We start from the raw sequence: 12,842 nt of genomic DNA, 5'->3' as shown, positions 1-12,842 counted from the left end.
AGTACTCTGCACTTATCCAAAGCCTATAACCAGGGTGCCTGGGTCATTCAGTCATCTTGGTCCATGGCAGCTGTATGGCCAAATGTGACATCACTCTGAAGACTGACACAAAGAAAGACATTTATCTCACTTAGCTAAAGGCATTCAAATACTATAACTCTTCCAAGAGCTTTACTATCTCACTTCCCTGTAGTAAGTAGGAAGGGACTAGCTGGTACTCCTGGTAAACAAGATACCTCTAATAGGTAGAATGAATCCCATTCAGGAAGTTTCTCTCTCCTCACTGACCAGGAACAAAGCCCAGTGGTCAAGATAGACACAGCAAAAGAAGAGGCACGAGAAACTGCATAGAAAGCAATTCCATTGTATTTAATTAAAATCCTCACCTGTCCACATTTTTTAGTTACTAGTTCTGCAACTGCAGGAATTTAATTTTTATAATATCATAACTTTTTATGTCCCTGCCCACTGCAGGGATGCTGAAACTCAATGGTCTTTAAAGGTCCCTTCCAACCCAAACCACCACTTCATGATTCTATGACTGTCTTTGACAAATACAAAATTTCTTTGGCAAACTTCTTTTGACTTCCCCATGTTCTATTAGAACAGTTAGTAAAATAAATCCCCATGTATTTGGATCTTTCTCAGCAAACTGTAGCAGTCTTCAAATGGAAATAAATCAATATAATCAAAATAAAGCAAACATATATACACATATTTGATATAAATAAATGTGACAAGTAAAGACTGCCTAGTATAGTACTCTGCTTTGGATGCTGTGCCGTTATGACACATTTGAAGAATCTACTCATAGTTTACTAGAAACAAAATGAAATAATTCATTTTCTCTGAAAAGTTCAAAGAACAGTCAATAAAAGGATCATGACAGCTCTGGGAGAATGTGGACTAGAGTTTCATCAGATTATTCACTCATTTGAACAAAGCTGAGCACGCTGCTGGTGTTTTGCAAGTAACAGTACTTGGTAACTTAAAATTGCATTTATACTTTTTATTTCGACACATTTTAAAGCTGATAAGCTTTAAAGCAATAAAGCTGATAAGCACTAAAGCAATTCTTGACTTGATCGACTGAACTGAAATACAGGTACTGGACATTCTCTAATTATCTAATGAACACCAAAAAGAACAATAAAAAACTTAAAGCTCAAAAGAGGAAATGAAGTATGAGAGATATCTGCACTCATTGTGTCCTATTAGCACCATCTTTATTTCCTTTTTACAAAAAAATAGAAATAACAACAGACAAATATACTCAGGAAAAAAAAAATCAATGCTTTTGCCTTGGTCTCACTGAGGAGCTGCACAGGCAGAGTCCTGGCTAAAACTTTGACAGTATATGCCACTGACAAAGGGAAATAAAGGTATATGCAATATATCCATGCAAGACACAAAGTACAAAATGTGTTCTGTGGCCCAACAAACATTTTGGAGGTTGCCTGTGTCATAACAATTTTCAAATTACTGTTGCTCACCCATGCCTTTACATAGCACAGCTTACAAACAAGTTACATATACACATATATCATAAAAAAAGATTTGTTTATGATCTAACTGCTACAGATTAAGGCATCCTAACAGCTGCTGTTTTGCTGGTGAGGGGTACGTCTCATATTAGTGTTTTAAAAGGCTATATTTCAGGAATTTCAAATGAAGTAAGACATCATCACGTGGTTTAGAGGAAGAATTCCTGCAGCTCTGGCTCTTCAGTACTCTTTTGACTGACAGATTTCTGGCTGTTACAGTTGATGTCATCATGCCTGGAAAACAAAGAAAGTTATTAATGGTAACACTAACAATATAGAGGTATTTGCACTGTGCTTATTTATCCTGTTTTATTCCATTTGCATGTACTGAAGTCTGAATTAATCTTTCTCTCTGAGCTTATTTTTCTAGACATGTACTACACAAAATACTTTTTAATACTGTGTATTTCTACTGAGTTGTAGCTTTCATTCTGAAATCAAACCTGGAAACCATTGGGGTGATGAGGAGCTTTTTCAGTCATGGCATTAATTAGTGTGCTGTTGTAATGTAGTGGTAATAATGAACAGAACACCAAAAAATTTCTTGCCCTTTAGTGAAAAGTATCACAGTGACAAACAGATCCACTACAATAAACATTAGACATATCCTATTGGTTTCTGACTCTGCCTGTAATAAAATCATCTTGTCCCCATTACTAATCATCAGAGAGAAATGAACACTTTCAGAAGATGATTCACGGTATTTATTCTATGTGTCTGCTTTAGGTAGAAGATGGAGGCAAACACCATAGCAAAAATGGAAAGCAGTAATCATCTTTCTGACATGGGCCTGTATCTGTTTTAACATTGTAATTTATGTAAAAACTCAATTCTAGTCATTAGGATTTTATTAGATGCACAGTTGAGGATAATTTCTCCATAGCGTGTTTTCATTTCCCCACTAGGTAAACTTAAATTAAAAAAATAATTTAAAAATCTGTCTATCGTGTATGAGATTTGAATGATAGCTTGCCAATTAGGGTGAAAAAATTAATAACTACATATTTGTAACACTAATTTTCTTCATTTCCTTTGATATGTCCTTGTTCTGAATTCCCAGCATGTTCCCCCTCTCTTCAATTAACCTTCCAACTAATTGAAGTCCACAGCAACTTGCAAATCAGTTAAAAATCTCACTTTTAGTTATACTACTGAACAGCAAAGCAGCAAAACTCCTACAATACAATAATGACTACCTGGTTTGCCGCTGCGAAGGACAGATACTACAGTGAAGGCAAGAGTATATGTACAAAAAAGTTTGTCTTAAACTCACATATTTGTGAGCCTGATTCTTATAAACTGAAATAAATTTATTTCATTCTGCAATTATCACAAAGAACTAAATATCCCCAATAACCTTGTGGTTACTTCAGGATTTAACAGATGTTGACCTTCTCATAGATCACAGTTGTGGGTCTTAATAAGAGGTAAGAGGGCATCAGGGATCATTTTATTTTAAAATCTTCTTCATTCATCTAAATTACTATTGTCACATACCCAAAGTAAGAGCAAAAGGCACAAAACTGAGGCAGACTTTGTAGGAATGGGATTGAGGTAAAAGAGGATCATTTACCTTTTTGCCATATCTACTTTTTGGCACTTAACATGCATTGCTGTTATCAACAATATGTTTAGCGTTACTCACATAGCTTTATTAAAGGCTGCTTTCTAAGGCTAAGATAATTAACTACTGCATGAGCTTAGACTTGCAGTGCTGAAAGTCCCTGTTGGTGAATCCCCCATGTAGAGTCTCACTAGGCACTCTAAAGAACCCAGTTTGTAGCTCTACAGTTGCAATGTGACCTCAAAGAGCATCATTTTTAGCCAATGCAGACGTCTCTAGGTGACAATACTGTGACCTGGAGAAAATGTATTACCGATTCTACTAATTAGTAACCAAATTCCTAATCAATTTTCTCACATCTTCTGGTGCCTGTATAGCCCCAGAAATACTAAAAATCTCCTCATGCAGCAAGCAGTGATGCATGATCATAGCAGTTCACAACAGAACAAATGTAAATTTTCTGAGACAAGGTTTAAATTACTTTCATATTGATGTTATACTGCACTAGCTTGAATTGCTACTATTTTATGAGACATACAGATAAGCATTCTTTTTCTGGAGTATATATTTGAAGTTTTAATTTATCTAGCACTAGGTATGGCAGTAGGATTAGGTTAGATCCACTTAACCATTTTAGAAATATGCCCAGTTTACTATCTGACAGAAATCTGACAGTGGATTCTGCTGATTGCCCCAATGTATGAAGCTATTTTTGCTGTTGATAGTTGCAGCAAATACAGGAGTTTGTATTGATATGGTGAGTTAGTGCTTACTTTAATGTAATGCAGGTCTCAGATAATTTAAAGTGTGGGAAAGAGCTGTTCATTGGCACACATGTAAGATGGAAAAAACTTACAGCTATTTGCTTGGAGTTGTAATTTGCCAAAAACTAGCTAATCCTTCCAAAAGGGGAAAAATGATCCCAAACCATCCTGTACATCTGAAATTTCCTTCAAGGCTTTCAGAAAAATAGGGTGTATCAAACTTAAAAAGGCCACTAAAAATTCTAGCACAGTCCTCTGCTATTAAGCTGTGACCAATTCGAAAAAACAAACTACAGAGCCTTGATGTATTTGGGTATTTTGAATGAAAATTAAACAAACAAACAAACAAACAAGACCAAAAAAAATTAAATAAAGAGAAGCTGAAGAAAAAGAAAACAGGAAACTGGTGGACAGGAATTTCATCTCTCTGAAGGCAGATTTTGTATAACGACTTCATATTTCAGAAAATGATAATAAAATCCTTTATATAAGGCGCTAGAGTTAAAATGGGTTTGCAACTGTGTCAAGCAATGTAATTCCCCAATATAACAATCTTCAAAGGTTTAAAACACCAAAGATTATAGTCTTTTCCAGAAAGTTGGTTTTTTCAAAATAGTTCTGAAACAGTATTACATAGTCTCCCCATTTTTCCCATTCAAAAATCACAGGAGATATTAAAAGGCATCACAAGGCTGGCTTAGAAGCTCTGACAGCCTTTGGGTCTGTGTTCTGATTTCTGAAAAGCACAACAGAACTTCCATTCTTATGTGATTTTTGGAGATCTCATGCCACAGACTCTGGCACACGATTTGCCCATTTCCGTCCTAATTTGTGGGTACCATAACAGTCTCTTCAAACTGTGCCCCTCATGCACTCTGTTCCTTGTTTCCTGCTCTCTGGTTCTACATGTGTCCACTGCCATGGGGGCAACTTCAGGACATGGTGCCTGGACCATGAGTGCCTGGAGGTGTAATCAGGAGCTCAGGCCCAGCCATCACCCTCCCAGCAGGTGACTTCACATCTCTGCAGTGGCAGCCAGAGCTTCTCTATCTCTCACTGTTTCTGGGAAATACCATGTTGTCAGGGATTTCTCACACAAGAGCAGTTACACAAGGCAATGCCAAATTACAACAAATGGCTACATTTGGGAGACAGCTCCAACATAAGGATGAGCTTAATGGTTTTGTATTCCTCTATGGCCTGGACAGGCAGCTGGATGTTTTGACTGGAGGCTGACCACTGATGCTCCCTCAAACTACTGCTGTGAAGTTTTGTGCACAGGAGTTTCCCCTCTGTTTTCTGGAGAGAATGAAACCTCTTGGAAATCTTACAGTTCTGTTTCTGGTTTCACATATGCTGTGCCAATGACTTCAGAACAAAACTCCCATTTCCATTACAAGTTTTCAAGTATGGGAAGGTCCTGGCAATAGCAAATAAGTGAACAAAAAACCAAATGTATTAGATATAGAAAATACTAATCTGAAAGTAATTTAGGCTCCTGAACTGCAGAATGACTAACGTCAGACTAACTTTACATCTGAGTTTAACAGAAAAAGGAATTTGTGAGTGTTAAGAGTTGAGTAAAAATGGCAGGCAATTTTTAGAATGCATTTGCTTACAAAATAAACATTGGTCATCGACTCCAACTCCTGGCCCTGCACAGGACTATCCCCAAGAGCCACACCATGTGCCCGAGAGCACTGTCCAAATACTTTTTGAACTCTGTCAGCCTGTTCCAGTGCCCAACCACCCTCCAACCTAAACCTCCCCCGACACAACTTCAGGCCATTCCCTTGGGTCCTGTCACTGGTCACCACAGAGAAGAGATCAGTGCCTGCCCCTCCTCTTCCCCTCACAAGGAAGTTGTAGACTGCAGTGAGGTCTCCCTTCAATCTGCTCCAGGCTGAACAGACCAAGTGACCTCAGCAGCTCCTCATACGGCTTCCCCTCAGGGCCCTTCATCCTTTTCACTGCCCTCATTTAGACACTCTCTAATGGCTTAAATGTTGTTTTCCCAACATGTCTTTATGGACATTGGGGGACTGATCTTTATCTGCCCCAAATTAAGGAGTTTGAACACAGTCATGGTTAATCAGATTTTTACAAAACAGATTTAAGTTCAAAACCTAAGAGAGAGTAAGAAAAATGCGAAAATAAAAGACCACTACTTGAAGCACTACTACTTAAAGTAGAGCACTCTGCCTCATGTTCTCTGTACTCTATTTAGAGATGAACTGTGGTCTTTTTTACTCTCCTCATGAGAGGAAATTTAATTTCCATTCTCATCTGGTTCTTGACTTTCATTCAACGGAGGCAGAATACTCAGCCAAAGTCTGCTATACACCCTGGTGGATTTATGAGTATGAATACTTTCTGTACTTGCTTGGAACTGAATCCTGTAGCCAGTTCAATGGTGACATCAGCAGAAATTCATCATAAATTTCTGCTTTTCTAGGAATTTAGATGTTCATCTACTTCCCTTTTTGTGAATCAATAGATTCCAGTGTTTCAGTTACAAATAACGTTAGCAAACACAATTTGAGAAAACAAAGCAACAGAGATGCTAAACATTAGCATGCATAAGCACATACCAAGCATAGTTACACAGAAGTTCTTCATTCAACGTGCTAGAGGAAAGACTGGTGTAGCTGAAGAAAGGATCCTAAGGAAGTACAACATCATATCAGTTAAAAGCATGCACTGTGCTCACCACATGCATAACATGGAAATCCACCAAAACATGCAGTCAGACAGCCACAGTAATGTTTCAACAGATTTTTTTTTATGCCTGAATCTGTTACCTCTTTGAGATGTGTGCTGTGGTCCTTTGGGTTGGTATGAAAATTTATTCTTTCCACAGTTTTGATGTTGACAAGAGTGACATGCAAACATGGCCTTTTCACAGACAATAAGCGTTTTACAGTGCAAGCATCAATCCTGTTAGAATTACCTCACACAATTCTTCAGATTTCTTAGGGAACTACAAAAACTGCTCATGACCCTACAATCTATCAGAACGTCTTTGAAGACAGACTGTCTTTTCGTTTGTCACTATGACATCTGAATCACTCACTTGAAAAAAGAAGCCATTGGGTTATATAAATACTTCCATATTAAACTGGCTGTTCAAGTAGATGGTTCAGGTCTTCAAAGACTCAGACCAGTAGTTCATATTGTGATTCTCAGTAAACTTTAAGAAATGCAGTCCCACTTCAATTTAGCCTGCTTCCTCTCCTTTGAATTTTTAATTTAATTTAATTTAATTTAATTTAATTTCATTTCATTTCATTTTACAGTATGCTATACACTACTGTTCTAGCAGCACCCACTAACATGGACTGCTCACTGTTTCCAAATTCTCTCTTTCCACTTTCTTTTCCATACCCATTTTGCCTCCTCTTTGCCTAAGATTTTCCTGTGTTTTTCTCCCATTACCTTGTCATACTTTTAACAGTATATAATTCACCAATTCTTCTCCTCCTGCTATTGGCCCACTTTAAGTTTTTTTTTTCATCTTGAATTTATTTTTCCACCTCATGTCTTTCCATCCACCCCTTCCTTCCCAGTGTGACTTCCACAGAGAATAAAATCATCTACCATTCCCTCTCAATTGTATTTTATCTCCAGATGCTCATACTTCTCTCCACTCTACAAACACACTGCGCCCACAGTATTTCCTCCCTCTGTCTCTTTCATTCAATACCTCTTTCTCTTGAAAGATACATTTGTTCAAAGTATTTTCTCCTTCCTTTAAACAAGAGGGACACTCCTCTTTCTGTTGGGATCCCAGAAAGGACATTGTGTTGACTGCAAAGAGGGGATGATCTGGATCCAGTACATTTTGCTACAGACCAACCATATGCTCTGGTACAAGAAGACTCTGTTATGAGGAGAAGGTGGGCAAATAACACTGTAACTCACACAGAAGCCAGAAGGACCATTTCTGCAATTTTTCCTGGTTGTATTTCTCATCAAGTCTTGGCTATAGGACAGGCCAGGGTGAGTCCTTCAGTTATTTACTCCTCAGATATCCCATGGTTTCAAGAGTGACATTCTCATTGTAAGTTTTGTCACTCGGCGCAATATCAAACATCATTTCCATGTGAATCACATTTCAGTAGAAAGCTTTAAACATAGAATATGTGAACCACATGCTCTAAGAGTACAGACTGTACAGTCTTGTACAGACAAGCAACACCTGCCACTCCTCAGAAAAGCCTTCCAAAAGTAAAAGGGATTTATACAGGTCAAATACAATAAAGTATTTGTGTGCATCCTTTTGCGATAGAAAGGCAAGAGGAAGAAGCTGTCAAATTTATTCATTACTTAAAGAGACTAGAAAAAAAAAGGCCCTTCCTTCTTTCAGTGCACTCACTGGCTTGTTTCTTCCTTTTGAGAGAACTGCTGGATTTCCCTTGCTGTCTGTTGTCTTCCTTCCTGATGAGGTAAAAGGCAGCGTCGATGAGGTTTTGACCTGGTTTGCTGTTTGACAGTTGTTATTGTTATTTTGGTTGCCACTTAGTGTCTCCATTATGGACCGAAAGGTTCCAAAAGGCCTTTTCAGCTGATCCCCTATATGCTCCCCAGAGCTGGGTGGAGCCCGCATGAGTCCTTTGCTCTGGTCTTTATCCTTTTCCTCGTTTAGTTCTGACTCTGCTAGCTCCACCTGCACCACAGGCTCCTCGAAAGTTACACGAAGTTTCAAATTTTGAGACGTTCTGCGCTTTGAAGATGGAGACTTGAGAGCACTCTTAGGGCTTGTGGCAACCTTTTGAGCAGTGGCACTATCCGAGCTGGACGGAGAGTTGTCTCCACAAAACTGGTTCTGAGGTACCGTACCAGACTGATACGGGGCTTCATTATCGGGATCACTGCTCTCTGAAGTAGGGGAAGGACTGTGACCATCCACAGACTTAGAGACCCTGATACCAAAGGGGAAGCGGCGTCCTGCCGCAGAAGTGTGTTTCTTAAGCATCAGGTTCAAACTCTCTGTGCTCTCAACGCTCTCCACTATAGGCTGAGGTCTTGGTTTGTCAGTTCTTTTCACAGGATTGTTCTTGTGGTCCTCAAAATTAGGTGAATCTGTATCAGACTCGCTGAGAGACCGCTGCATCAGTTGCCTCAGTCGGGCTAACTTCAACTCCCTTTTCTCTGGCAAAATCTTCTTCACGTTCTTGGAGGATGCATGAGCATCCTGAAATTCCAAAGTCAGCTTTTCCTGCATACAGACATTTTCAGATATTTCCTTCCCCAACAACTGACGCAAGATTTTATCTGAGTCCTCATCTTTTATCTTGGCTCGAGTGCGACTAGAAGTTCCCAAGCTGCCAAGAATCTGAATCCCATCTTGGGTGTTCAATTTACTTTTTGGTGGAGACAATTCATCTGCTTCAGATGGTTTCCACTGGGGTTTGCCAGAAGCAGGAGAGGATGGCAAGCTTAAAGAAAAAAAAGAAGAAACACCACAGTGAAATTAATGCATATTTAAAATGTGAAATTGCCATTTCCCGTGTATTTGTCTGTCTCAGCTTCTTGTTACGTATCCTCTTCATTGCTACTCACATGGAATTTATTACTATGATGCTACAGCAAAGATTACATAAAGAAGGATGTAACCCTGTTTCCACTCCTATTCAGGATCTGAGGACCTTCACTTTCTCTTACAAAGAAAACTCCTTATAATCAAAACTTAGAATTTAAATTTAAACACCAAATATGACTTTATGAGGAAAACTCTAGAGAAACTACTGTTTCCTATTTATGGGAATTGTTTCATATTTTGTCATGTTTTAAAAGGCAAAGAAACCTCCACAAGGTTAAATGCCTCCTATCCAAGTCACATCATAATACAAAAGTAGCTTATTCTAAGTACTGTGAAAGGACTAGCTCTCCACATTGCAATGATTTCACATATCTACACTTCATCTGGTACTAATAGCCATATAAGACCTCATAAAAAGTCAGGGCCATTTGCACTCCAAACTTTTTCAGATATGAAATACTGAAAAGCAAGAGAAAGGTGACAAGAATGTATTTCAACACTATTAGAATAATAAATTAAATTTAGAACTCCAAATGTTTTATAGCAAGGAAACAGCAATTTGACATAAGCCCAGTCTGAAAAGAATGTAAATTACAGAGACCTTTTCTTTCCCTGTGACATATGCTAGAGCTCATAATACTTATATACATTCTTATTTTAAACCGATTTTCCACTATGCAAGGACAAGATGACAAAATTAAAGTTAGTGTGAGGCAGGCAAGCAGCTTCTGCTCTGCTGAGTCCATACTCTCACAGTGTAAAAAATTCACATGCCTGTACTACCCACTTCATTTTCAATTCCCTTTGTGCTTTTTTTCCTATGCTAACCAAAACAGACACTAAAGAATATGCATTTATCTATAGTAGACATTCCCAGCAAAAGGGATAGGTTCTTTTAGATCTGCTACTGACTCCTTGGATGATGATGATATCCACAAGCGAGTTCTAACCGGAAGGAAAAATAGTAGCCAACCATGAAATAAAACAGAGTACAATTTTCAGACTTAACTAAAATAATATTGAAACCTACCCTTTTACAGAAATAGTGAATGTTGAGAGATCTGCCCTCACCTTATCTTACCTGACATTGAAAGTAAAACAGTCCTGGTGTTCAGCAGTACTCAGATGTGAGACCACTTGGAAAGACCAGCCAGCAAAAATCACAGAAACCAAATGAGCTGGAAGACAACATTTGGTCCCATTGTACCTACTAAGCTGGCAGACAGGGAAGACAAAAATTCCTAAAAAAAAGAAAAAAACCCCCTCTTTCCAGTGTGGTTTTCTACTTCAGCAGGAGTTCGGAGTTTACAGTCCTTTCCTAGCTGAAGTTCCTTTACACAAATGCATCTGCAATCCCAATGTCTTTGTTATCTACTATTGTAACTATCTGCACTTGCCTGAAACAATGACACATGAAATCCAGGGACGTGGAGCATTTGTACAGAAAAATGCTTGAGATTCTGTGAGAATCAAAAAAAAGCAGTCACTCATCCTCTGAGTTCATACTTGATAACCCAAAGCCATGATCATCAATGCCTGCAGAAGCTTTTATGCTGGCTACTTAAACACAGATGTAGCTTCCTAACAACTCCGAAACAAGGAGAACCACTGTGTATGTCTTCCAGAGAGGAAAATGTATTAGGTAATGATAAACTGAGTTCTCTTTGCATGTGAGTTACTTCTTTTCAAAGTAATCTTCAGATTGCTGTGAGTGAGAAGCTGGGCTTGCTTGACTTCCATGCATCACACTGTCAGAGATCCAGTCCTCAGTCTTCACCTTCCTCTTCTTTAATGTTTGAAACGTCATTTGAGTTTCTTTCTCCAACTTCTGACATGATACATAAGCAATACATAAAATTTCTAGAGTTTTCACTTTTTATTCAAGCTACTGCAGGTAAAAGATTTAATGAGCGTAAAGAGCCTTATTAATCTGAAAGCAGGATTTGTTGGTAACTGGCTTTATAACTTACTGCTAGCAGTAATGTACAGTGGATCAACACGAGGTCAAACTTTACGACTTTCCTACAAATTTCTAGGATCCTCTGCTGTTCATCTAATTCAAAATATAGTATATTTCACTGTAAAACTGGTTTTCACTCTGTTGGGAAACAGGGACTATTTAGTTCATACTCAAAAATTCCAATATTTATCAACATTACACACTGCCAAATTCCAGAAGCTCACCTTTGAGCCCACAAGGTAAAACCCCCACATTTTCTTTACAGAACACATTTACTACTTAGCCACATCACAGCTTCTCCTGATAACTGATATACCAGGAAAATGTGCAAATCCAGACTGCAGCACAATTCCCCCACCTCACCTTGGGGATGTGGGCAGTGACTTGCCCTCCAACCGCTGGGCTTCTAAAAGCTGCTGGAGTTGGTTCTGTAATGTCACACGTTCCACCGTCTGCCTGCAAGAAAATTTAAGACTGTTTACCTCAATTGTAAAACTGTCTGCATTAGTAATCTGCGGGGTAACAGATACTATCCTTTCAACTTTGTATTAAAGGAAGAAGTCCTCTTCATCTGTACTTTATGTAGTAAGTAAATAGAGAACTCATAAATAAGAAAATACAGAGTTTGTACTTTTTTCTGAATCTCTGTTGGCATTTTATAATCACTGCACAAGAACAGCTGAGAGAATCACACTTGTCGATTATTTATTATACTTCATATAAGAAAAAGTGTGTGATCATAAGCAGCAGAGAATTGGAACTGAGTGACTCACAGATACAAAGATCTGGCAGAGCAAACTTAGGGCCCTTTAGTTCTTACTTGTTTGTAGAAAGGAATAGAAAACGGACACATTTAACAGTCACTTCCGATGTTTGGTGGTTGACTTTTATTCAGCTAAGCAACAGCTGAGACAACTGTTCTCTCCTCTTCTATCTGCAAATGAACTCAGAGAGGAGCCTTTGCCCACTGGAAAGGACTGGTCCAATCTTCAGCTGCAGGATGGAGTTAGGTATGACCTCTGTGCCACATCTGCTTGCTGCCCAACCTTACTGAAGGTCCTACTTGTGCTCTGCATCCATCTCATAGCACCCATTAGTGCTATACCTAATGCCATTTGTCACTTTCAGTGTGGTGTTGTGATTGTTTTGTAAATAGCTTTAGAAACCAACACTCAAAAAATGGTAATAGTACCTAAAAATTGTTAGTAATATGAGAGTGATATCCATTCTAGAAACAACATTTAACATTTATTGTGTGCAATCACTATATCTCTTGTCCTGCAATATACTTATTTCCATAGGAAGGACTCAGTTGAACAGTATAACCTACAAACCCTCAAGTAGCTTTACAAGAATGATAGAATAGAACAATTTGGCACAAAAAGGTCTTCTCCCTTTCCCTGCTCCCATACAATTCAGACTTTCCATTCTAACATCAAAACACTCCTTCAGTTTGTTGACCACCACA

At 38.5% G+C, this 12,842-nt stretch overlaps 1 protein-coding gene across 5 annotated transcripts in view; it reads right to left on the bottom strand.

Annotated features, from left to right (window-relative positions):
* Nucleotides 1–1,209: 1,209 nt before the first annotated feature.
* Nucleotides 1,210–12,842, bottom strand: part of LOC113982264 (synuclein alpha interacting protein) — a 93,455-nt gene continuing 81,822 nt past the window's right edge. For 3 of the 5 annotated variants that reach the window (XM_027710313.2, XM_027710315.2, XM_039383100.1), the window contains exons 9-12: nucleotides 11,738–11,830; nucleotides 8,248–9,310; nucleotides 6,464–6,534; nucleotides 1,210–1,778 (exon numbers count right to left, since the gene is read on the bottom strand). In XM_027710313.2, the coding sequence (XP_027566114.1) occupies nucleotides 1,694–1,778; nucleotides 6,464–6,534; nucleotides 8,248–9,310; nucleotides 11,738–11,830 (1,312 nt within the window). In that variant the 3' untranslated portion in view covers nucleotides 1,210–1,693. Of the gene's footprint in view, nucleotides 1,779–6,462; nucleotides 6,535–7,793; nucleotides 9,311–11,737; nucleotides 11,831–12,842 lie in introns of those variants that run through there. The other 2 variants (XM_027710317.2, XR_005564249.1) reach the window with 2 other exon arrangements.

The sequence above is a fragment of the Pipra filicauda genome, unplaced genomic scaffold, assembly GCF_003945595.2.
Source record: "Pipra filicauda isolate LSUMZ 115617 unplaced genomic scaffold, ASM394559v2 scaffold29_size4552773_pilon, whole genome shotgun sequence".
NCBI classification, from domain to species: domain Eukaryota; kingdom Metazoa; phylum Chordata; class Aves; order Passeriformes; family Pipridae; genus Pipra; species Pipra filicauda.
Note: the sequence above shows the minus strand (reverse complement) of the source record. Positions and strands in the feature narration are given on the sequence as shown.